General features: G+C 45.2%; 2 protein-coding genes across 4 annotated transcripts in view; one reads left to right on the top strand and one right to left on the bottom strand.

Moving 5' to 3' along the window:
• TRPM2 (transient receptor potential cation channel subfamily M member 2) overlaps positions 1-22,589 on the top strand; it is a 161,786-nt gene extending 139,197 nt beyond the window's left edge. For all 3 annotated transcript variants that reach the window (XM_075608423.1, XM_075608421.1, XM_075608422.1), the window contains 3 exons: positions 336-437; positions 1,874-1,990; positions 16,251-22,589. In XM_075608423.1, coding sequence (XP_075464538.1) covers positions 336-437; positions 1,874-1,990; positions 16,251-16,376 — 345 coding nt within the window. In that variant the 3' untranslated portion in view covers positions 16,377-22,589. The remainder of the gene's footprint in view (positions 1-335; positions 438-1,873; positions 1,991-16,250) is intronic.
• Positions 22,590-25,781: 3,192 nt separating this feature from the next.
• On the bottom strand, positions 25,782-26,736 carry LOC142499288 (olfactory receptor 10A7-like). The gene has a single exon (XM_075608420.1). It carries the CDS (start codon positions 26,734-26,736, stop codon positions 25,861-25,863), a length of 876 nt encoding a protein of 291 aa, XP_075464535.1. The 3' UTR covers positions 25,782-25,860.
• Positions 26,737-26,858: the final 122 nt, after the last annotated feature.

Below are 26,858 nucleotides of genomic sequence, written 5' to 3'. Positions count from 1 at the left end.
TACATCTGCAACATATAATATACAACTACGAAAAAAAATTCACACGCATATAAAGTTTATTTTTTTTTGTTCGATTTTAACATTGAGTGAACAAATATAGCTAAAGTTAATGTTCCCGCTGTGGAGGGAACTCCTGGAATTCTGACCACGGCATTCCCCAGCAGTTGAAAATCCAGTAGGGTATCCCATTCTGAAGAATGGATCCCCTGCAGGCAAGCCGTGGATTTTACTGTCCCTGGAGCTGCAGCATTTTGATTTTTTTGTAAGTAATATTTTTGAAAATAAAGGTGTTATTTGCAAACAAATACAGTAGCTGACGCCTTTCTTCTAAACAGGGGTCACTGGAGCCAGGTGAAACACTTCCACACAAGCTAAAGAGAATCCTAAAGCATAATTTCTGGGAGAAGTTTCAACAACTGCTGAGTAGAAGCACTGAAGTAAGATGGAACATTTCATTTTCATATATTATATAGATTTGAAATTAGACTGCAAATCTTATAATGGACAGAGTAGCTAAAACACAAAGTTTGTAGATATTAATTTTGATAAATGATGTAACCAAAATCTTAATGTAAAGACTGCGCATGTTTAATGAAGATGTGAAACATCTGAGTATGGTATGTTAAACCACTGGTTTAAAGTTCAGGATCTCAGATTGGTTTCTGCAAGACATTAGTTTGCAATGGGTTGGTAGCCACTCTGGGATTGGGGGTTTAAATAGCTTTGATGATAAAGGTACGGTAATGATTCTTATTACATTACTCTATCGTAGCAAAGTATATTGTTTGAGAGTTAATTTAGAAAATTGTGATAGTATTAGATTTCCTCCATTGCTAGCAATATTGCCAAAAACCCACAAGTAAATTAGGTCAGTAACGCACATCCACAGTGTTGTGCAAATATCATTATTAGGGAAGAATATCAGTAAAAATATTGAGCTGAAATATTTCTTCCTAATGCCAAATAATATTGCCATGTTAATAACGTATTGAATACATGTTTCTTCCCCCCACCCCCATTTTTTCTTCTGCCTTAATTCACTTATGTGGGACTTATCATCCACTTTCTGCAATATCAAAAACAATTATTTTGTGAGTGCACTGCAGGTGTACAGTATATAGGACAACACAGGGTTGAATTGTGACACATTGAAAAGTTTGGCATTCCTTCCACAAACCTACTGTATATTAAAGCTGCAGTTCAGTCAATATCCTGCATGTGTGGGGGTTTTTTTAATAAATCAGTTCTGTAGTAAGAAAAAATACTTTTAGCATTTTCTGTTTTAAAAAAAACAACAACTTTGAAAGACCAATTTTCTTGTATTCTATTTTAACAAGCATTTGCTAAGGCACTGCCCCTTCATGTCCTGTCACAAGCCCTGGCACACCCTTTTGTCAGCCCTGCAATCCCTCTAGCACATGTCAGTGCAGGAGTGCTCATGAATATTCATGAGCTTCCACTGAGTGACAGAAGCAGAAGAAAAACATATGCCAGCTCTAATGATGTCACCAAATTTCGCCGATCAATACATGGAGAACGAATTGACCTGCAGCTATGCAGTTCTTTAGGTAAGTAGTGATTGCCCACATGAAACTATTGAAGTAAAAAAATAAATTAAATTTAAAAAAACTGAACTGAACTGCAGCTTTAAGAGAGCCCATGCAAAACGGAAGTGCCATAGAATGAAAAGGATGTGGGAGAAGGGAGATTTTTAAAACAAAATTTTTAAAATACATTTTTGAGGAGAAAGACAATATGGGATGGGAGGAGGTGTGGTGCCAGCTTCTCATCCCACAGTAAAGTGTTTAGCCTCACAACTTTCATTTTCCAGTGATTAAACAGTTTTTTTTAATTCCACTTATTCTTCTCTAAGGTATATAGAGGATATGTTGATGATCCCAGGAATACAGATAATGCTTGGATAGAGACAATTGCAGTAAACTTGCACTTCGATGACCAGGATGACTCAGATCTACAAGAAATAAACAAAGTGAGAACACTTGTGTTTAGCATATCAGAATCTTTGACATTCACTTAATGTAATATCCATGACCTAATCAATGTTATATATGTATGTGTGTTTGTGTATATGTATATGTGTGTATGTGTAGCTAGGTCTCCCTTTGTGTCCGTACCCCCTCACCTCGGGAGCGATTGCGGGTACCGCCGAGTCTCAGGGCGGTCAGGCTCCGGCTCGGGGGTTGCCGGGGATGCGTGCGGCCGGTTGCTAAGGCCGCGGTCGCGTCACCGGGCTCCCGGCGCTCCCGGAGCCGGGCGGTGAGGGCGCCGCCATTGCCCGGATTCTCGCGCATGCGCAGTCATCGCACATGCGCACAGAAGCCTAGCCTACCAGGGAGAAGTAGCGCGAAGGTTGCGAGCCCCAGAAAGAGATTGCGCAGGCGCAGGAGGGGGAGGAAAAAGCCCGCGAAGCCCTAGCCTACCAGGGAAGGTTTTAGCCAGGGACTACAGGTCCCATGAGCCTCTGCGCGCCCCCACGTGATGCCAGGGAGCCAATAGGGCACAGTGACTCCCTGCAGGAGCAAATAGATACTTTTCGCGGGTTGTCTGCACGTTGGCAGTTAGTGAGCGGAGCAGCTAGGGGAAGGAGGTAGGGTGCAGGAGTCAGTGACTCCCTGCGCTAGGCCAGCAATTCTCCCCCCCGCCCTCCATTCTCTCCCTCCCCCCCGCCCTCCATTCTCCCCCCCCCCGCCCTCCATTCTCCCCCCCTGCCCTCCATTCTCTCCCCCCCTGCCCTCCATTCTCTCCCCCCGCCCTCCATTCTCTCCCCCCCTGCCCTCCATTCTCTCCCCCCTGCCCTCCATTCTCTCCCTCCCCCTTGCCCTCCATTCTCTCCCTCCCCCCCTGCCCTCCATTCTCTCCCCCCCGTCCTCCATTCTCTCCCCCCCACCCTCCATTCTCTCCCCCCACCCTCCATTCTCTCCCCCCCTCCTTCCATTCTTTCCCCCCCACCCTCCATTCTCTCCCCCCCACCCTCCATTCTCTCCCCCTCCACCCTCCATTCACCTCCCCCCCCGCCCTCCATTCTCTCCCTCCCCCCCCGCCCTCCATTCTCTCCCTCACCCCCTGCCCTCCATTCTCTCCCTCCCCCCTGCCCTCCATTCCCTCCCCCCCTGCCCTCCATTCTCCCCCCTGCCCTCCATTCTCTCCCTCCATGCCCTCCATTCTCTCCCCCCCTGCCCTCCATTCTCTCCCCTCCTGCCCTCCATTCTCCCCCCCTGCCCTCCATTCTCTCCCCCCCCTGCCCTCCATTCTCTCCCCCCCTGCCCTCCATTCTCTCCCCCCCCCTGCCCTCCATTCTCTCCTCCCCCCTGCCCTCCATTCTCTCCCCCCCTGCCCTCCATTCTCTCCCCCCCCTGCCCTCCATTCTCTCCCCCCCAGCCCTCCATTCTCTCCCCCCCAGCCCTCCATTCTCTCCCTCCCCCCTGTCCTCCATTCTCTCCCTCCCCCCCCTGCCCTCCATTCTCTCCCTCCCCCCTGCCCTCCATTCTCTCCCTCCCCCCTGCCCTCCATTCTCTCCCTCCCCCCCTGCCCTCCATTCTCTCCCTCCACCCCTGCCCTCCATTCTCTCCCTCTCCCCCTGCCCTCCATTCTCTCCCTCCCCCCTGCCCTCCAGTCTCTCCCTCCCCCTGCCCTCCATTCTCTCCCTCCCCCCCTGCCCTCCATTCTCTCCCTCCCCCCCTGCCCTCCATTCTCTCCCCCCCCCGCCCTCCATTCTCTCCCCCTGCCCTCCATTCTCTCCCTCCCCCCCTGCCCTCCATTGTTTCCCTCCCCCCTGCCCTCCATTCTCTCCCTCCCCCCTGCCCTCCATTATCTCCCTCCCCCCTGCCCTCCATTGTCTCCCCCCCCTGCCCTCCATTCTCTCCCTCCCCCCTGCCCTCCATTCTCTCCCTCCCCCCCTGCCCTCCATTCTCTCCCTCCCCCCTGCCCTCCATTCTCTCCCTCCCCCCTGCCCTCCATTCTCTCCCCCCCTGCCCTCCATTCTCTCCCCCCTGCCCTCCATTCTCTCTCTCCCCCTGCCCTCCATTCTCTCCCCCCTGCCCTCCATTCTCTCCCCTCCCCCCCCTGCCCTCCATTCTCTCCCCCCCTGCCCTCCATTCTCTACCTCCCCCCGCTGCCCTCCATTCTCTCCCTCCCCCCCCTGCCCTCCATTCTCTCCCTCCCCCCTGCCCTCCATTCTCTCCCTCCCCCCATGCCCTCCATTCTCTCCTTCCCCCCTGCCCTCCATTCTCTCCCTCCCCCCCTGCCCTCCATTCTCTCCCTCCCCCCCTGCCCTCCATTCTCTCCCTCCCCCCTGCCCTCCATTCTCTCCCTCCCCCCCCTGCCCTCCATTCTCTCCTTCCCCCTGCCCTCCATTCTCTCCCTCCTGCCCCTGCCCTCCATTCTCTCCCTCCCCCCTGCCCTCCATTGTCTCCCTCCCCCCTGCCCTCCATTGTCTCCCTCCCCCCTGCCCTCCCTTGTCTCCCTCCCCCCTGCCCTCCATTCTCTCCCTCCCCCCCTGCCCTCCATTCTCTCCCTCCCCCCCTGCCCTCCATTCTCTCCCTCCCACTCTGCCCTCCATTCTCTCCCTCCCACTCTGCCCTCCATTCTCTCCCCCCCCTTCCCTCCATTCTCTACCTCCCCCCCTGCCCTCCTTTCTCTCCATCCCCCCCCTGCCCTCCATTCTCTCCATCCCCCCCTGCCCTCCATTCTCTCCCCCCCTGCCCTCCATTATCTCCCCCCTGCCCTCCATTCTCTCCCCCCCTGCCCTCCATTCTCTCCCCCCTGCCCTCCATTCTCTCCCCCCTGCCCTCCATTCTCTCCCCCCCTGCCCTCCATTCTCTCCCCCCCTGCCCTCCATTCTCTCCCCCCCTGCCCTCCATTCTCTCCCCCCTGCCCTCCATTCTCTCTCTCCCCCTGCCCTCCATTCTCTCCCCCCTGCCCTCCATTCTCTCCCCCCCTGCCCTCCATTCTCTCCCCCCCCACCCCCCCATTCTCTCCCCCCCACCCCCCATTCTCTCCCCTCCCGCCCTCCATTCTCCCCCCCCTGCCCTCCATTCTCCCCCCCCCCCGCCCTCCATTCTCTCCCCCCCCCCGCCCTCCATTCTCTCCCCCCCCCGCCCTCCATTCTCTCCCCCCCCGCCCTCCATTCTCTCCCCCCCAGCCCTCCATTCTCTCCCCCCCCCCGCCCTCCATTCTCTCCCCCCCGTCCTCCATTCTCTCCCCCCACCTGCCCTCCATTCTCTCCCCCCCCTGCCCTCCATTCTCTCCCCCCCCCTGCCCTCCATTCTCCCCCCCCCTACCCTCCATTCTCTCCCCCCCTGCCCTCCATTCTCTCCCCCCCACCCTCCATTCTCTCCCCCCCGCCCTCCATTCTCTCCCCCCCACCCTCCATTCTCTCCCCCCCCGCCCTCCATTCTCTCCCCCCCTGCCCTCCATTCTCTCCCCCCCGCCCTCCATTCTCTCCCCCCCTGCCCTCCATTCTCTCCCTCCCCCCTTGCACTCCATTCTCTCCCTCCCCCCCGCCCTCCATTCTCTCCCTCCCCCCCGCCCTCCATTCTCTCCCTCCCCCCCGCCCTCCATTCTCTCCCTCCCCCCCTGCCCTCCGTTCCCTCCCCCCCTGCCCTCCATTCTCTCCCCCCCTGCCCTCCATTCTCTCCCCCCCTGCCCTCCATTCTCTCCCCCCCCTGCCCTCCATTCTCTCCCCCCCTGACCTCCATTCTCTCCCCCCCTGCCCTCTATTCTCTCCCCCCCCTGCCCTCCATTCTCTCCCCCCCCGCCCTCCATTCTCTCCCCCCCCCCCTGCCCTCCATTCTCTCCCCCCCCAGCCCTCCATTCTCTCCCTCCCCCCCTGCCCTCCATTCTCTCCCTCCCCCCTGCCCTCCATTCTCTCCCTCCCCCCCTGCCCTCCATTCTCTCCCCCCCTGCCCTCCATTCTCCCCCCCCCTGCCCTCCATTCTCTTCCCCCCTGCCCTCCATTCTCTCCCTCCCCCCCTGCCCTCCATTCTCTCCCTCCCCCCCCTGCCCTCCATTCTCTCCCTCCCCCCCTCCATTCTCTCCCTCCCCCCTGCCTTTCATTCTCTCCCTCCCCCCTGCCCTCCATTCTCTCCCCCCCTGCCCTCCATTCTCTCCCCCCCGTCCTCCATTCTCTCCCCCCCTGCCCTCCATTCTCTCCCCCCCTGCCCTCCTGTCTCTCCCCCCCCTGCCCTCCATTCTCTCCCCCCCTGCCCTCCAGTCTCTGCCCTCCAGTCTCTCCCCCCCACCCTCCAGTCTCTCCCCCCCGCCCTCCATTCTCTCCCTCCCCCCCGCCCTCCATTCTCTCCCTCCCCCCCGCCCTCCATTCTCTCCCTCCCCCCCGCCCTCCATTCTCTCCCTCCCCCCCGCCCTCCATTCTCTCCCTCCCCCCCTGCCCTCCGTTCCCTCCCCCCCTGCCCTCCATTCTCTCCCCCCCTGCCCTCCATTCTCTCCCCCCCCTGCCCTCCATTCTCTCCCCCCCCCCTGCCCTCCATTCTCTCCCCCCCCCTGACCTCCATTCTCTCCCCCCCCCTGCCCTCCATTCTCTCCCCCCCCTGCCCTCCATTCTCTCCCCCCCCCCTGCCCTCCATTCTCTCCCCCCCAGCCCTCCATTCTCTCCCTCCCCCCCCTGCCCTCCATTCTCTCCCTCCCCCCTGCCCTCCATTCTCTCCCCCCCCCTGCCCTCCATTCTCTCCCTCCCCCCCTGCCCTCCATTCTCTCCCCCCCTGCCCTCCATTCTCTCCCCCCCTGCCCTCCATTCTCTTCCCCCCTGCCCTCCATTCTCTCCCTCCCCCCCCTGCCCTCCATTCTCTCCCTCCCCCCCCTGCCCTCCATTCTCTCCCTCCCCCCCCCTGCCCTCCTTTCTCTCCCCTCCCCCCTGCCCTCCATTCTCTCCCTCCCCCCTGCCTTTCATTCTCTCCCTCCCCCCTGCCCTCCATTCTCTCCCCCCCTGCCCTCCATTCTCTCCCCCCTTGCCCTCCATTCTCTCCCCCCCTGCCCTCCATTCTCTCCCCCCTGCCCTCCATTCTCTCCCCCCTTGCCCTCCATTCTCTCCCCCCCTGCCCTCCATTCTCTCCCCCCCTGCCCTCCAGTCTCTCCCCCCCTGCCCTCCAGTCTCTCCCCCCCTGCCCTCCATTCTCTCCCCCCCTGCCCTCCATTCTCTCCCCCCTTGCCCTCCAGTCTGTGCCCTCCAGTCTCTCCCCCCCGCCCTCCAGTCTCTCCCCCCCGCCCTCCATTCTCTCCCCCCCGCCCTCCATTCTCTCCCCCCCGCCCTCCATTCTCTCCCCCCCCCGCCCTCCATTCTCTCCCCCCCCCGCCCTCCATTCTCTCCCCCCCCGCCCTCCATTCTCTCCCCCCCCTGCCCTCCATTCTCCCCCCCCCGCCCTCCATTCTCTCCCCCCCCTGCCCTCCATTCTCTCCCCCCCGCCCTCTCCCCCCGCCCTCCATTCTCTCCCCCCGCCCTCCATTCTCTCCCCCCCGCCCTCCATTCTCTCCCCCCGCCCTCCATTCTCTCCCCCCCGTCCTCCATTCTCTCCCCCCGCCCTCCATTCTCTCCTCCCCCGCCCCTCCATTCTCTCCCTCCCCCCCTGCCTCCATTCTCTCCCTCCCACTTGCCCTCCATTCTCTCCCTCCCCCTTGCCCTCTATTCTCTCCCTCCCCCTTTGCCCTCCATTCTCTCCCTACCCCCCTACCCTCCATTCTCTCCCCCCGCCCTCCATCTCTCCCCCCCACCCTCCATCTCTCCCCCCCACCCTCCATTCTCTCCCCCCCGCCCTCCATTCTCTCCCCCCCCGCCCTCCATGCTCTCCCCCCGCCCTCCATTCTCTCCCTCCCGCCCTCCATTCTCTCCCTCCCACCCTCCATTCTCTCCCTCCCACCCTCCATTCCCCCCTCCCGCCCCTCCCTTCTCCTCCCACCCTGCCCTCCATTCTCTCCCCCCCCGCCCTCCATCTCTCCCCCCCGCCCTCCATTCTCTCCCTCCCCCCTCGCCCTCCTTTCTCTCCCTCTCCCCCTGCCCTCCATTCTCTCCCCCCCTGCCCTCCATTCTCTCCCCCCCTGCCCTCCATTCTCTCCCCCCCCTGCCCTCCATTCTCTCCCCCCCCTGCCCTCCATTCTCTCCCCCCCTGCCCTCCATTCTCTCCCCCCTGCCCTCCATTCTCTCCCCCCCTGCCCTCCATTCTCTCCCCCCCTGCCCTCCATTCTCTCCCCCCCTGCCCTCCATTCTCTCCCTCCCCCCTGCCCTCCATTCTCTCCTCCCCCCCCTGCCCTCCATTCTCTCCCCCCCCTGCCCTCCATTCTCTCCCCCCCCCCGCCCTCCATTCTCTCCCCCCCCGCCCTCCATTCTCTCCCTCCCCCCTGCCCTCCATTCTCTCCCTCCCCCCGCCTGCCCTCCATTCTCTCCCTCCCCCCCTGCCCTCTATTCTCTCCCTCCCCCCCTGCCCTCCATTCTCTCCCTCCCCCCTGCCCTCCATTCTCTCCCTCCCCCCTGCCCTCCATTCTCTCCCTCCCCCCCTTGCCCTCCATTCTCTCCTCCCCCCCCTGCCCTCCATTCTCTCCCCCCCCTGCCCTCCATTCTCTCCCCCCCCCGCCCTCCATTCTCTCCCCCCCCGCCCTCCATTCTCTCCTCCCCCGCCCTCCATTCTCTCCCCCCCACCCTCCATTCTCTCCCCCCCCACCCTCCATTCACTCCCCCCCCCGCCCTCCATTCTCTCCTCCCCCGCCCTCCATTCTCTCCCCCCCACCCTCCATTCTCTCCCCCCCACCCTCCATTCCCCCCGCCGCCCTCCATTCTCTCCCACCCTGCCCTCCATTCTCTCCCCCCCGCCCTCCATTCTCTCCCCCCCCGCCCTCCATTCTCTCCCCCCCCGCCCTCCATTCTCTCCCCCCCGCCCTCCATTCTCTCCCCCCCCGCCCTCCATTCTCTCCCCCCCCCCTGCCCTCCATTCTCTCCCCCCCTGCCCTCCATTCTCTCCCCCCCGCCCTCCATTCTCTCCCTCCCCCCCCTGCCCTCCATTCTCCCCCCCCCTGCCCTCCATTCTCTCCCTCCCCCCCTGCCCTCCATTCTCTCCCTCCCCCCCTGCCTCCATTCTCTCCCTCCCCCCTGCCCTCCATTCTCTCCCTCCCCCCTGCCCTCCATTCTCTCCCTCCCCCCCCTGCCCTCCATTCTCTCCCTCCCCCCCTGCCCTCCATTCTCTCCCTCCCCCCCGCCCTCCATTCTCTCCCTCCCCCCCTGCCCTCCATTCTCTCCCTCCCGCCCTGCCCTCCATTCTCTCCCTCCCCCCCCGCCCTCCATTCTCTCCCTCCCCCCCCCGCCCTCCATTCTCTCCCTCCCCCCCCTGCCCTCCATTCTCTCCCTCCCCCCCCCCCTGCCCTCCATTCTCTCCCTCCCCCCCCCCTTGCCTCCTTCCCCCCCCTTGCCTCCTTCCCCCTCCTCCCAAATTTTTTTTTATAAAATCAAGGGTGCGTCTTAGAATGGAGGAAATAGGGTTTATGAAAAACAATAAGTGAGTCCCTGCGCTTCTCCCTTTGTGATAGCAATAAATGGGGATAGATAGATAGATAGATAGATAGATAGATAGATAGATAGATAGATAGATAGATAGATAGATAGATAGATAGATAGATAGATAGATAGAAGTGAAAATCTATAAAATAAAGGAGACTTTTGGTTTACATCCTTTGATCAAATAATGCCAAGCCTGCTAACCATGTCAAGGTAAGTCTCTATAGCAGGTCCCTACGCTAAATGCAAACTAATGTTATGTGAAAGGGTTAATATATCCAAGCATATTCTTATATAACATAGTGCAGTTAAAAACTGCTATATACCAGTACAGATACTCACATGTCTGCAAGTAAAGTGAATAGTGAAATACAGGGACCTAGCTAGGAGATTATATACCTAGAAGAAGGAGGGGCTGGCCTCCCACAGACTGCTCAATAAGCAGTTGCAGGTGATATATCTGTAGTAGAAATTGATGTGCTCGAATAAGATACTAAAAATGTGAGTTATCAAACAAATGTGACACTATACAAATAAGATATATAAAAGTAGTGCATATAGTGAAATAAAAGTGGTCTTGTCCTTTTTACTGGTGCAGCTCAGCCTCTGAGGTCCCACACCGGATCCTCGATGCTAAAACTTTGTGAGTGAAAAGACCCGAGCGCGACCAGTAAAATTGATAAATTGTTAATCCTACTCTCTATGTTTGTACCATGTTTCTTTTTGTTTGCTTTTTATAATCTCCTCTACGGTATTTCCTCTTTTGATGATTTTTCTCTCGTATCTGTTAGTAATTTAATACTCCTCTCTCTTTCGGTCTGTCTTTTTTGATGTTGGGTCTTTTGCCTATCGCTAAAAAAGGTGACTTGCTCTTTAATGGTGCAAAACGGTTACAGGTATTACATTTGGAAATATCTCTATTATCCAGTGAAAAATCAGTTACTCTTCCTCTAAATCTATTAGATTACATTTCCTTGGATGGTCTAACACAGTAATCATTGTTGGTCTGGTTCCTATCCTGGTACAGTGGCGGCCGCCTTTATCCTAGTGCGGCTGTATCGGCGCAACTCTGATAACCGCGGGTGATGCAGTATTTTTTTTTTTAACGGAATATGTTCCGGTATTTTAGCTGCGGCCGCCTTTATCCTAGTGCATTTTATTAGCGCTGTCTTGGCATGAATGCGGCATGAACGCGGTGAAGTGCGTGACATTCGGAAAAAATCCCAGAAGAAATTCAAAGATGTTGGAGAATAAAAGGGGCCGCGGCTGTATCTGTAAAGTGCACTATTTCTTTCTATCTCTAAAACGGTGTCTATTTTGTAATTGATAAAAAGGGTGTCTATATGGTTCCCTATTATGGTGTTTAAAGGTAGCATCTCTTATTCCCTGTTTATATTCTTTTTCGGGAATCCTGTTTTCTGAGGGCATTCAATATTTCTAATTTCTGTAACAATTATTTTGATTGTCAGCTTAGTCTTTTTAACTTTTTTGTTTTAGCATAATTACTTTTTCAGTACTATTAATTTTTATTTTCAAAATTTCTTCAGATTTCTTGTATTCTTAAAGATCTTGACATGACTCTAAATGTTCTTGTAATTTATTTATGTCATATTGTGGCTTATTTAGAGACTTTCCTATGATTAATTAGGAATTTCATCAGTTCGAATAAACAATTGTCTAATCGTTTATTCCATTAGTTGATGAAAGTTTGATTGTTAAGATCTATTATAGGTGCTTTAAATAATCTCAGACCTCTAGGTATTCTCTTAAGTGAGAGATATTTTTCTAATGTTGTTACATCCCACCATTCTTTAAGTTCTTTAATGAGGAGTTTTTCCAACAGCGAAAAGTGATCTGCTAAGTTCTCATCCTCTATTGTGATATCCTCATCAATGATTTGATCAGAAAAAACTTGTCACTTTAAGACTCCACATCACTCTCCTGCTGAATATATTGGATTGGTAATTATCCATTTGAAAATAAGTGTAATAGCAGTGCTGCAATCAAATTTGTGGATACAAATAATGTATTGGTAGAAATTGATGCACTCAACTAAGACACTATAGGGCCTATTCTACTAGCTTCAATAACTTTGCTGCTATCTCAATCGATGTTGCATGACCCGATCGAACGGTTTGTCATTTGTGTTATCACAGTATTCAGATGATGTCACATACTTTTTTTTAAAAATAGCTGCAATCACATGGTAGTGGAACCAATGTTATATCTAAGTGTTAAAGCACTTATTCCCATGATCTGTTATTTATATTATCTGTTATTTATTTGATTACCACATGTATTACTACTGTGAAGCGCTATGTACACTAATGGCGCTATATAAATAAAGACATACAATACAATACAATCTCACAATCCGATTGGTTCCAGTATCATGTGATGGCAATTCCCGTACGATTATCCAGATTTGCTTTTTAGAGAGATGTTACATCTTTTTATAAAATGGAAGATGTCCCATGATAGTTATACCAATCATATTTGGGATGTACCATGTGATGCATCACATGGTATATCTCGCAATCCGTGTGGTTGTAGTACCATGTGATGGCAGCCATTATGTTTTGAGGATGTGACATACCTCCCTTAAAGATGATGTCATGTCCTAAAAAAAAAAAAAAAAAAGTTGTGAGTGAGACCAACACAAGTTTAGTAGATAGGAATATATTTTCCTTACAGGCTACACTATTATTGGGTTTTCCTTTCTCTTTATATACATCACTTGTTCACCAAGCGCTTCCACCTTACCTGGAAGATGAAAAAACTACAACTGGGCCAGCGAACAGTCCTATTCAAGGGTGTAAAGCAGCTATTTACTTCATATAAATATATTCACCATTGCCACTTTTTTGCCTGCTTTTGGGGCGATGGGTTTGCACTAATTGAAGTATTGTATTATCATATTATTATTATTATTACTGTCACTATTATTATTAGTCATCAAGTTTATTAGTATTTCACTTGACACAGTTCACTTTATTCTTAATTGGAAGCGCCCGGTCCACACCTTTTTTTCCACAATACAAATGAGACATATAACAATAGTGCATATAGTGAAATAAAAGTGGGTTTATCCTTTTTACTGGTGCAGTTCAGAATCTTAGGTCCCAACCGGACCATCGATGCCAAGACTTTGTGAGTGAAAAGACCAGAGCGCAACCTGTAAAATCGCTAAAGTGTTAATAATAACTAAATTGAAAAGAACATATTGGGCATAGTCACAGTAAAACGGTCTAGAATGTGGTAGGTAATGGACAAAGTAAATCAAGCTTGAACGCGCCAATGGAGTTGTGGAAAACAGTTCTGCAAAGAAATTAAAAGTAGAGCATAGTGATGTACTGTTAAAAAAGGTTTGCTACGCAGGTGATAAAAAGCCACTTGCAATTTGGCAGTTGGTATACGCATGTTGGGACATATCCCGATACAGCAAAAGGTTGAATTGAAGAAAATTGTGTTGCTTCTGTGGTTTGGTCTCCACCGGGCGTTCTGTTCCTCCAAAGAACACCATTCACAAAATACAACAGGATTAGTATGTATAGGGATTGAAAAATTGCAACCTAGTTGGAAGTGAGGCGATTTCGTTAATCAAATCTCTCAATTTGAAATGAGATGGATACATACGCTAAAGACCTTAACTCCAAGAGATCTAACTATAGATATTCACTTGGGTGCTCTCTTATTTAACAGACAATTTATGCTCTCACATGATATCCATCTCTTCCTCTGAATCAATTAGAGTACAACAAAATCCTAATTTTATATTCAAACATTAATGATTTGTCTCATTTTCAGACTACTTATTGATAAACATACATGTCAGTCTGTAGTAAATTGAAGGCGGTCTCACAATATGTGCAAATAAATACAAGATTATCATAGTATATAACTGCTGATAACTATTGAAAGAACAATACATACACTGACAAACAGACAAATAGACTAATTAGCAAAGACTGACAGACTAATATACAAACAAACCACTAAACAACACCTAATGATACGCTAGAAAACTGATTTAATAAAATATAAAATACTATAAAACAGATAAATGTCTTGATCACAGGGAGTAATTGACTTGGATGATCTCATCCAGTGGGGAAAAATTGTAATCCCATTTAGAATCCTCTTGTGTTTATTTATACATATTGTGAGTGTGCCTTCGAGATACACCTGAAGGTTCCCGGATCATCCAGACTGGACATTATAATATGATCAGATCTCATTATTTGGTGTTCATTTTTTTTTAGGCGCCGGATAATATTTGTTTTATGTTATTCTGTCTGATCTGTATCGGTCAGTATTTCCTGGCAGCCTGGCTTATATTTATAAGATATTGATATTCACTATAGAGTCATAGTCACACTAAGCATGTTTCACAGTATTAACACTATTAGCACATTTCTTTTTTGCAGTCTGTAATACATCTCATTATCATCCATTCCAAATCTATTGGGACTAATTTGTAGTATACTGTGCATGAGGTTAGTTTCACAAGGAGGCTATACTTATATTTATGGATATATATAGGAGTAAATGCTGTTTAGTGTCTCTTTATTTTGTCTTTATTTATATTTTGTATTTTATTTTTTTTATTTGTATTAATTTTTTTATATATTAAAACAAATTGTATGTACTATTTATATATTATTGTATTTGGATAACAGATATAAAGAACACAATTAATCAACCTCTCATCTTCCCACCCAATTAACCAATCATAATATTTGATGGGCTTTATATACAGTTGGTGAAAAAGAAAGTACACCCTCTTTGAATTCTATGGTTTTACATATCAGGACATAATAACAATCATCTGTTCCTGAGCAGGTCATAAAATTAGGTAAATACAATCTCAGATGAACAACAACACATGACATATTACACTGTGTCATGATTTATTGAACAAAAATAAAGCCAAAATGGAGAAGCTATGTGTGAAAAACTAAGTACATCCTTACTGCTTCTATAGGAATTAAGATGCTAAGTAGCAGACAGGTGCTGCTAATCAAATGCCCTTGATTAATTGATCATCAGCAAGTGTGACCACCTCTATAAAAGCCGAAGTTTTAGCAGTTTGCTGGTCTGGAGCATTCAGGTGTGTGTTAACACAATGTCAAGGAGGAAAGACATCAGCAATGATCTTAGAGAAGCAATTGTTGCTGCCCAATCTGGGAAGGGTTATAGAGCCATTTCCAAACAATTTAAAGTCCATCATTCTACAGTGAGGAAGATTATTCAAAAGTGGAAAACATTCAAGACAGTTGCCAATCTTCCCAGGAGTGGATGTCCCAGCAAATTCACCCCAAGGTCAGACCATGCAATGCTCAGAGAAATTGCAAAAAAAACAAGAGTTACATCTCAGACTCTACAGGCCTCGGTTAGCATGTTAAATGTTAAAGTTCATGACAGTACAATTAGAAAAAGACTGAACAAGTATGATTTGTTTGGAAGGGTTGCCAGGAGAAAGCCTCTTTTCTCTAAAAAGAACATGGTAGCATGGCTTAGGTTTGCAAAGTTGTATCTGAGCAAACCACAAGACTTCTAGAACAATGTCCTTTGGACAGACGAGACCAAAGTGGAGATGTTTGGCCATAATGCACAGCGCATATCAGCACAAACACCTCATACCAACTGTCAAGCACGGTGGTGGAGGGGTGATGATTTGGGATTGTTTTGCAGCCACAGGACCTGGGAACCTTGCAGTCATTGAGTCGACCATGAACTCCTCTGTATACCAAAGTATTCTAGAGTCAAATGTGAGGCCATCTGTCCGACAGCTAAAGCTTGGCCGAAATTGGGTCATGCAACAGGACAATGATCCCAAGCACACAAGAAAATCTACAACAGAATGGCTGAAAAAGAAAAGAATCAAGGTGTTGCAATGGCCCAGTCAAAATACAGATCTCGACCCGATTGAAATGCTGTGACTGGACCTTAAGAGAGCTGTGCATAAACAAATGCCCACAAACCTCAATGAACTGAAGCAACGTTGTAAAGAAGAGTGGGACAAAATTCCTCCACAACGATGTGAGAGACTGATAAAGTCATACAGAAAACGATTACTTCACGTTTTTGCTGCTAAAGGTGGTTCTACAAGCTATTGAATCATAAGGTATACTTAGTTTTTCACACATGGCTTCTCCATTTTGGCTTTATTTTTGTTAAATAAATCATGACAGTGTAATATGTCATGTGTTGTTCATTTGAGGTTGTATTTACTTAATTTTAAGACCTGCTAAGGAACAGATGATTGTTATTATGTCCTGATATGTAAAACCATAGAATTCAAAGAGGGAGTACTTTCTTTTTCACACAACTGTTTATGATATACTTCACTCAGAACCAAGGGAAGAAGAAGAAGAAGATGTCAACAAGGCATGTCCAGGATAAAAGTTCCATAGTAGAACCGAACCGTTGGATCTTTCTTTTGCTTTAACACAATATTTTTTGTTTGGCACTTACCAGGATGTGCCATGTATTCTTCTCCTTGCCTTGGTTCTGGGTGAAATATATCTTTATATTATTATATATGACGCGTGCATTTGCTAATGCAGTATACGACTGTTTACAGCTAAGGTGTGCTATCTCTAACCATTGTGAGACTATGTATGTATGTATGTTTTAATGCATGCACATCCTAAACCTTTTGAACTTTAAATGTACAGTACTTTACTCTTGCATTTAGAAAAGTGATTTTTTCTCTCTCTCTATTTGCTCCCAGAATACACAAGGCCATGATCCAGACATTTTTGTCCGATGGCAAGTCGTAGACCAGAAGATACCTCTTTATGCAAATCACAAAGAAATCCTCCAGAAGGCGGTTGATCGTTTCCATGCATTCTATTAAAACATTTAAAATTGATAATACTTAATTAATATTTGAATCATTCGCAAAGGGACAATGGAAGACCCCAATGTGCCCTCTTAAACAGTTGCCCAAGTTTTTTTGTTTTTTTTATGGAGTCCATAAAAGAACCTCATCAGATATCAGAGTCAGATTAGTGACTCTGATGTCAGACAATGTCCTAATATGGATCATTTATATGCTTGACTCTGATAAGGGACTCTGATGTCTAACAATATTGATATTATAAAAAATATGTACACTACTTTATAATGGGATATGTTGTGTTATTTGTGGGAACAATGAGGTTTATAGATCCCATTGGTCTTCCATATGTCTCTAGTGAAGCTCTTCGTACAGGATCCCAGGTCACCCATAGTATAAAACCTTTTACATATTAGTTTTTATCCAAGCCCTCTTTTAGAATACTCATCAGTTATTTTAGAAACGCTGTGGTAGGGTCTGTCTTTAATATACTGTAACATTTTTTTATCTGATGGTAAACGTCTACATTCACAGTCATAATCGTTTTGATTGAGTACCACTAAGTTCCTCCCTTTGTCAGAGGGTTTTATAACTATGTTTGTGTCATGTTCTAAATCAGACAATGCAATTCGTTCATTGTAGTGGAGGTTTTGGTGACCCTTCACAATAGGTAAATTCATTAAGTCTTTGGTCACTAATTTTGTTTAAAAAAAATCAATATTTGTGCTAGTTTCAATTGGAGGCACAAATGATGATTTGTTCCTCAAGTCAGTGAATGAACATTCCCCCAATGGTCTCTCATTCTCTTCCCAAAGATCACGAGGATTTTTAAGGTTAACGTAGTCCCTATAGTCAAAGTCCTCATAGAGGCTATTCCGATTACTCCATTGCATACGTCTGTGAACGAATTTGTGTAATGACAGTTTTCTAGAAAATAAATTTAGGTCCTTAACACACTCAAATACATCTAATTGGCTTGTTGGATAGAAAGAAAGCCCCTTGAAAAGTACTTTAAGATGATCTGAGTTCAAGGTTTTAGTTGACAGATTAATTATTTGTGTTTTTTTAATTGGTGGATTCCGTGAGCCCTTTGCCCCCCGTTCCTGATAAGCCCATTTCTCTCTGTCTCAAAGAATGTCTACCTTGCCCCCTTCTTGTTTTCCTCTTATAGGTGTGTTGGTATATATGCCTGTTTCCTCTAAAAAAAGACAGTCCTTGGAAGTAGGGGAAGAAGAGGGTTTGAGATGTTATGTGTGGTCTCTGATCTATTTGGATTGGATTCAGGCTCTGTATCACTTTCAGATATTTCCCATTCAGAAGAGGATTCATGATTTCTCATCTGTGGTTCTCCCTGAACGTATGTAGGCAAGAAGGCGCCCAGACTACTGATTCGAATCACGGCTTATATACCGGTGGTTTCTATTTTCAATCTGGTCCTCCGTGACCATTGATATACTATCAATCATCATCACAGCTTTCTATATCTGTATGGACTAGTTGGCACGTTACTGCTTGTCACGAGAGAACAGACAATATATCTAATAACAAGGCCAGATTGAACAAGACTAGGATATAGCAAACTGAATGAGTTTATTTCCTATGAGCAGAACAGACAATACATCAAGCAAATAACATTACAGAAATATTTACACTTACTGGGGTTGGACAAGGAGATATTCAGCCGAATAGCAGCTCCTTAGTTGTTATAGGTCACGACAAGCACAGGAATAAGGGGTGCAAGCAACTATATAGATGCAGGCCCCCCATTCCTAACATGGCAGTTCAGTTATTGGTGAACAATTATCTTGTCCCAATCACCGGTTGCCAGGTAACGCAAGAAGCTGGGTTTACCCAGCCCCTCAGTAATACACCCCTCCCCTGTAGCTACTTGGCCAGCCCATTTATAAAAAAAACCTCTGACCTGATGCCTTCGTTGCCATCCTGTCTAGCAAAAATGCTTATTGGGCAGGGGTCTTTCATGTAGGGTGTTACGTTTGACAGGTCACAATGGTTAGTATCCATCTGTGAGAGCTGGCTGCATAAGCAATGAGGCGAGTCACTTCACCGGATGTACAGGCTTTTTTCTCACCTCTGAGGAACTTCTCCACAACAAAGCCTTTCAAGTAGCCTCCTTTGATCAGCATATGGCCTCATTAACACATCAGTGGACTCATATAACTCACACTGCCTTTCTGAATAAAAAATATGCCATCATCCGATAATGCTTGATGGTATAGGACAGTGCAAGAGGGTGCCTGCCAAATGTAGTCATAGTCTCGTATGGCATTGCAGCCAATTTCTTTTCCAGAGTTAGAACAGTGTACTTGGCATCTTCTTTCTTCAAAGGACTGCTGTAAATTGGATCTGCAAACAATGGCATTATGTCTGCAGAGGGGGTAGCACATTTGTGGATCATGCCTTTGACAAACGTGACACAAACATAGATGACAACGAGTATCACAAGCACACACATTACCGCATTCAAAAATTTTGCTCCCAGTGATCCTACCTATCCAACAAGCTCAAAAGGGTCCCAGTCTGTGTCACCTTCCTTCCTAAGTCTTTCTTGAATTTCTATCTTGTCTAACTCATGCTGTACCTTGCCACTTTGATCTTGGATGAAAACACAACATTGTTCTTTAATTAGGGCACATACATCTCCTTTTGATGCATAAATGTAATCTAAAGCCATTCTGTTTTGTAAGGCATAAGCCTGATCTGAACCTGTTCTTGGTTTAGTGATGCAATAGCTGTAGTGGTATGATTGAGGACATCATCTAACACATCTGTTAATGTATTAAGCCTGTCATATAGTAACCCAACTCCTACATTTGGAAATAAACTACTAGCCCAAAATTGTTCTTTCCATAAACTACTTTTCAGCCCTGAAATATTTGGTGTTTTTCTCTTGTTTCTGTTTGTTGAAGGTACTTGACCCATAAATGATTGGTGTTGCTAGTGTGTAAAAATGGATACAAAAACGCTAAAAACCTTATTTTATGCAAGTGACCTTTCTGCTGCTAGCTAAAGAAAATGGCAGCTATCTCTACCATCATATATTTTGAGAATTAGCACAACATTCTATTACTGAGAATTGAGGGGGGTTGGTATCTGTGGAAGTGAATGCATGATCTTCACTCCTGCATGCATCATATACATCATTCACTCAGAAAAACAGAACAAAAAATGTCTGCGATGGTCAAAAAATGGCTGACTTGTGATCCTTTCCTTATGGCTGACACACGCCCCTGGGTGACCCCCTCCTCTCGGTGGGGGTGCAACACACTTCTGGATCAAAGTTTTGCTGCACATGACACATACATAGAGAGTGATGAGTACTGCCAAAACACATACAAGAGCATTCACAAGCCTCACTTCCAGGGAACCAATGGACTTTGTGATGTTTGTAGGTGAAATGCTTAGTGTAGTGTTACCTTGATCATGGTGATAGATATCTGCGATGTATAAGGAACACAGGCAGATGAGTATTGTTGACAAAGCTCCGCAGAGCATCATCATGACAATCCTGTCATCTCTATGTGGGTTATACCTTCGCAGACCCAATGGTGCATACATCTTAAAATTCTAACTTAAACACACTATAAAAATAAAAATATTGAGTCTTTGAAAAAATGAAATGTTCTGATAAGATCAGGCCTCTGCCTGGTATCTTTTTTTCCTCATTGGTTAACGGTCAAAGTTTATGTCTCGTCAAAACGTTAACTTGATGCGGCTGTGCTTTAGATGACTTTGGTCTTTGGTGGAGCTGGAATGAGTTTTATGTGAGCCACGTGGATCCAGGAATCTCTGACACTTTAATTGCGGTATTAGTGGTGAGAAGTATTTGAAATGGTCTTTTCATCTGGGATGAAGAGCGTGCTTGTGTAGGAACTACTTGACCTTTATCTCCGTCTCGCGTAGGTGCATTTTTATCATACCTTATGCCTAGAGAGACTCAAAAAATATATTAGATACATACAATACTTATTAATTGTTTTATTACCAATAGATGGTCCTTAATTTGTTCCTTTGAACTACTGATAGTCATAAGTCACCCCATAAGTGTCTCAAGGGAGATAATTTATACCTAGGAATAAATTCTTGTATCAATGTGTTTACTACTGTCTTAACATCCGCATATAGACAGAGGTATCTCCTATTAATACTCCTCATGTTTAAAACTAAGCAGTTAATGTGGACTCGACTGTACTACAATCTAAATTTCTAAGACTTTGGGCCTCATCCATTGTCAAACCAATTGCTTCCATAATCAACTCTATCCTTTCTACAGGCCATAATCCTAAAACCTGGAAAACTACCAGAGCTGTCCCAATCTTCAAAAGTGGGGACAAAAACACTCAAACTACAGGCTAATCTCTCTTCTCCCAATACACACTTGCTCTTATTCCTGCCTCACTGTCATCTTCTCCAATGCAAATGGTATCAACCTTTTCATTAAATACTAACTAACCTTAAAACTTGCCCCACAAATTAAGCCTGCACTCATGGCTATTATCCCACACACAGTCACTCCTACAACCCATTGTGGCCAAGCACTGCCATCTACAGCACTTATTTCCTCACCTGCTATCTCTGTAAATTCCCATCAAACCTTAGATTGTAAGATCTTCAGGGCAGGGATTTCCTTTCCTATTGTCTGATTTTGTTGCACTTACTATTCTATTATAATTTCCTCTACTGTATTCTTTGTTAAGTGCTGAGTACATTTTTGACGCTATATATAAATAAAGTCATACACTACAATACAATACTATCCAAAGTCATGGACAAAAATGTGTTCACTCCCAATTAAACAATTACTATACTAAGACAAATGCCCCTAGCCAATTCTAGTCTGGCCTCCACCCCAAACACTCCATTGTAACTATTCTGCTAAAAATGTGAAATGCCTTGCATATAATATATAACCTGCTCACTTATGTAACTGTATTTGCAACTATGTATCACCTGTCCTTTAACTCTATACCCAGGACACACCCATAAACAAGAGATGACTCCCAGTGCACCACTTCCTGGCAAAACATTCTACAAATAAATAATAAATTAGCAACTAGGATGTTGTTTGCTTAATCAGCAGAATTATAATTATATATTATACAGTGATTTTAACAGTAACTACTGCTTATAATAAAATAGAACACCTATGGAAAAATAAATGGTTAGAAGTTATAAAATACATCACATATTCAGTTGATAGTCAAATGCTTTTGTATAGGACTTCATACTAATTTTTGTAATATAATCTCTTTGCACAGTTCTGAGCACACTGCCACCTTTATTTGTAAAGACACTCAGCATTATTATTCATTTGACTACAAAATAATTTCAGAGTTTGTTTATCTTGGGCAATTAGCCAGCCCGGGTGTTTTGCCAAAAAGACCTTGAGAGTGCCGAGCAGATAAAAAAACAGTTTCTCCGTTTTCTAAATATTAATTACTGGATTGAAACTTCAGCTCAAAGTTAAAAATGGAGCTCTCTCCACAGCAATAAAAATGAAAAAACTTATGGCCTCTCAAAAATAAAAACGGGACAATTAACTAAACTGAGGTTAGATACACACCATATATAATTTAAACAAAACGTGTGAACTTAAAATATTTCCAACATAGCCTAATCCTATAGAAATGCAATTGAAGTGTTTTTACTGGTTTACACACACAGAAACCACAATACGGACACACAAAGAACAGAGACACAAACTTCTCTCCTACACAGCCAATCAACTTCTCATAAATAACCTGCTTTTAAAACTAATTTTTTATGCTCCAGAGCTTTTGAGTTAACTTTTTGTATCTTTTGCACATTCCTTTGGAGAAAAGGGGTGGGGGGTTGGCGCGGTCTGTGCTGCTGTTATTCTGATTCTCTTTCTAATTGCCATTAGGACAGAAGGAAAAAGAATATTTTCTGGTTTTAAAAGACCTATTTGTGTGGCCAGTACGAACAAACCTTTTAATTTTTTACCAGTTACAGGGCGACTTTTTCATATGCCCATTCTTTTTTTGTTCTCTTCTATTCTCTCTCTTAGGGCTGCTCTGCAATTACAGGCAAAATGTCCCGCCTTTTTACAATTATAACACTTTCTGTCCCTTCCAAACAATATACACAGTCTCTAAGTGTATCCCAATTTCTGCATATAAACCTTTCATAAAAATAACCCTCAGTACCTACTTCCTCAACACCATCATATGCCTTGATTATCTATCGGCAAATTCACTTGCTAATTCCTTCCTATTCACTTTCTATTTCACTTGTTATTATATTAACGACCCTCCTGTCCCTCAACAGAATTCTTTTGACCCATATTAACGTATGGTATGTTTCCCTGTGGGATTCAAAAACACACGAGATGGTGTTCCCTGAGCTTATCAATCCCACAGAAAAAGACCCCTCTTTAATTTAAACATCTGCGCAAATTGTTGATAATAGTACAAACAGTGCCATTCACTGGCCTACAAAATATATTTATATTGTCTCTTTTCGTTCTCTGTATTCATTCTTTATTATTTTTTTGTCTGCAGACACACAATCTTTTGAGAATTTTTGGTTTCCCATTATTCCCCTGTTACAGCAATCAAATTTAATTGACCTGTACAATACTCCTGATACAATAATCAAATTTAATTGACCTGTACAATACTCCTGATACAATAATCAAATTTAATTGACCTGTACAATTCTCCTGATACAATAATCAAATTTAATTGACCTGTACAATTTAGCGTTACAATAATCAGCGCAAGCTGATTACGTACAACTCTTTTGGCATGTTATTGTTCTGAATAGTGTAAATATGCAAATAAGGACCTGTCACGAGACTGTTCCCCAATCATATATTCTCACCATAACTATACCAAAGAAAAAACTTGAATCACTTCAGCGGGTCCAACCCAGTACTGATAAACCTTATACTTTTATAACATGGATACAGATACGACCTTCTAAACAGATATCCATAAATAAACTCACTTGGTATGTTAATGACAAGACACAGCAAATGTACAATCAGGGACCCATCCTGCTCAGACAACAAAAATATTTATCACAACCCAGGACGGTCTGAAAACACTCCCTTAAGCATACAAACACTCACCTTCATCACCAAAACACCAAAAAAAATTAACGGGACTCTCACCTTAGCCCCTAACAACTCTTACACTTTAAAATGAATACGGGAACAGAGAATAAAAAACTCACTTGATAAAGTTTCCATCACTCAGAGAAGACAACCTTTAAGGACCAGCTCTCTAAACAGCACTCAAACAATTTTAAACTCAGGCTTTCCTCAAAAGGTGCCTTTTCCCTTGATTCTTATGAGCGCTCAGGTTTGAGTGTCCGAGGAGTGGCCTGTCCAGGTGCTCTGCATCCGAGATATTGGAAACCATCCTCTGCTACCATCTGTAAAAGCTGTAAAAATGTTACAACAAAAATTCAGTTATCAAATGAGTTTATTCAGAGTGCACACAGTGGAGACAGCTTCAAAACAAAAAGCTCTCTCCCAGATAACACGGTATGCCATATATTTATACCCTAAAACCTAAAGCTCCACCCCTTGATGGAGGGGCTTGCACGTCACTAAATATGACATAATTTTGTAATACATAACAATACTAAAGCTGATGTAATTTTGTAATACATAATAATACTGGATAAATGTATGTAAGCTAAAAAATCATTATGGGGTTAAATGTGATGTTAGTTCAGCCACCTGGCATTTTTGTATGAGAAACAGTTTCCCTGTAAGAATCTGAATTTATCTTAGAGGCTTCTTATAACTTCTGGCCTGTTTACACTTTCATTTGGAGCTGATTGGATGAGGAAAGATCAATAAAGTCAGCTAGGAGCGAAAACATTCCATTCTCTGTTTCACACGTTCGTTCACACAGACATAAAAACTCACAAAAACAAGACAAGATGGCGGACTAAAATAGTCAAACAAAATGGCTTCTTAGATCCTAATGCTGTTATGTCAGACGCCCTAATGTCTCAACTTTGTCAATGGCATAAATTATTACATGGGGAAATCATACTTTCTATTGGTAAGAAGGGTTTAACAATCCCTGGGCCGCCTGCTATAGGTGGGATTTAACTTGTGTCCAAATTTCACCGTTATAGCATGTATGCAATGAAAGTTATAATTTTTTCACTTTATCCATTGTCAGGAATACAATACAATACCATTTCTCCCTCTCTCCATGTTAATACATAACATAGCAATTAATTCTGCTGAAGGGGGGAAATGCAGATCCACATATACACAATATGGTTAACCCTTTCCCTCCCGACATGATTTATACACATACAGAAATATAACACAGACTGCTGGGGAAATAAATAAGACCTGGGGCAATTCTGCTGAAGCATGGAGATGCAGATCAGCATATACACAGATCCCAATAACCCCTCATATCCCAATCATGACAGTACATCCCTGCTATTCAGATATTGTGATGTATATGTGTATACTAGGGACCATTCAGATTAGACCTCAGGATGTAATTTCAGATATCTATGGGGTATTTATTTAGCTACCGATACTTATTCTTAATAATAGCTATCACAATACGCTGTATTACAATACAAGATAATTACAGGCTTAATTTTTGAGTTAGTATACTCACCGATTCACACCGGTCCGGAGTTGGAATTATGAATACATATACGCTACTTATGCGCATGGGCATGGACATATTGCCAGATATATTATATATGTATGTATAAGCAAGCTACCCCTGAGGGTGTTTGTTCACCCCATCACTATGAGGATTTTAAGAGTTTCTATTGTACATATTTTATTTAATTGTGTATTAATATTTTGGGATGTAATTAAATTGTATTATTTGGTGGTTTTATATTGCTGATCCAATTAGATCTATAAAGATCGCCTGTCAGAATACCTATCTGAAGAACTATGAGAGTCCTATCATTTTTTCCGTTATATATTGAGTGCAGCATTTGGGGAACTTTAGATCCTCTCGGATCATCTCTAGATAAATGAAACATACCCCAACCTGATGTATAACCCATGACACAATGAGCAGCCACTTTACCTTTTGTTTCAACATTGCTCCTCATTCCCTCTAGATTGTAAGCTCTCAGGAGCAGAGCCCTCATGATTTCTCTGTATCTGTTTGTGCATGTGTGTCCTTATTTGTATTTGCATGTAACTCTGGTTATGCAATTATCAAATCTCTGTATTCTCATTTTACCCCATTGCTGAACATGTTGGCGCCTTACAAATAAACGATAATGATCATTTATGTATAACAATTCTACCGTATTTAACCTTGAATCTATATGCTTTTATTAGATGACAAACAAATGTTACTAGAATTCCAAAACATGAAAGTTGGCCAGCAGTGAGTTATTTATAAAAATGCAGCAATCTCTATGTAATCTGTTTGTATAATGCTAAATATTAATCTGAAAAAATAATACTTTCTTAATACAGACTTTTTTCAAAGCCGAATTAACCTCCCTGTTCCTAAGTGTATAGATTAGGGGATTCAACATTGGTGTTATTATGATATAAAAAAATTGCAATCATTTTGTCTCTTTCTGGTGAATAATTTGACCGGGGTTTCATATACATAGTCATAGCAATGCTATAGAATAAAGTCACAACCATCATATGAGATACACAAGTGGAAAATGCTTTTTTCCTTCCAGAAGAGGTCATTTTTAAAAGGATTACAATGATCCGGCAATAAGATATAAAAATAAAAGAGACTGGTATCATTAGTACTATCACACCAAGAGTAAAGATAACAATTTCATTTATAAAAGTGTCTGTACACCCTAGTGACAGAATTCCTGGCACTTCACAAAAAAAATGGTTAATTATATTGTGTCCACACAAAGGTAGATTCAAAGTAAATGCAACATGTAAAATAGAGATAAGGAATCCAGATACCCAAGTACCAACAGCTATCCTCATACAGCCAGATCTGTTCATAATTGTGGTGTAATGTAATGGATAACATATAGCTATATATCGATCATAAGACATTATAGCAAGCAGAATACATTCAGTTACCCCCAACGAGAGTGAAATGTACATTTGTGCTGCACAGTCTACAAATGAAATGGTTTTCTTCACTGACAGCAAGTCTTTCAGCATCCTAGGGACAGTTGTTGATGAATAACAAATATCCAGGAAAGAGAGGTTGGTTAGGAAAAAGTACATAGGTGTCTGCAAGCTGGTATCTGTTATGGTCAACACAATGATTAGAGAATTTCCAAGTAAGATTATCAAGTAGATGACAAAGAAAATCACAAAAAGAGCAACTTGTGTTTTTGGGTGACTTGACAGCCCTAGAAGGATGAATTCAGACACTGAGGTTATATTTTCCCAAACCATTCTGCCTCTCCATCTAAAAAAAAAACTTAGTCAAAATAGATTGTCATCAATTTCAAGACCTGTGGGGAGAACATATAGTTATCTGAGGTTATGCGTTATACTAAATCTAGGGGGTTTGGGTA

This window comes from Ascaphus truei, chromosome 7 (assembly GCF_040206685.1).
Source record: "Ascaphus truei isolate aAscTru1 chromosome 7, aAscTru1.hap1, whole genome shotgun sequence".
Taxonomy (NCBI): Eukaryota; Metazoa; Chordata; class Amphibia; order Anura; family Ascaphidae; genus Ascaphus; species Ascaphus truei.
The sequence above is the reverse complement of the archived record's forward strand: the minus strand, read 5'-3'. Positions and strand labels throughout refer to the sequence as shown.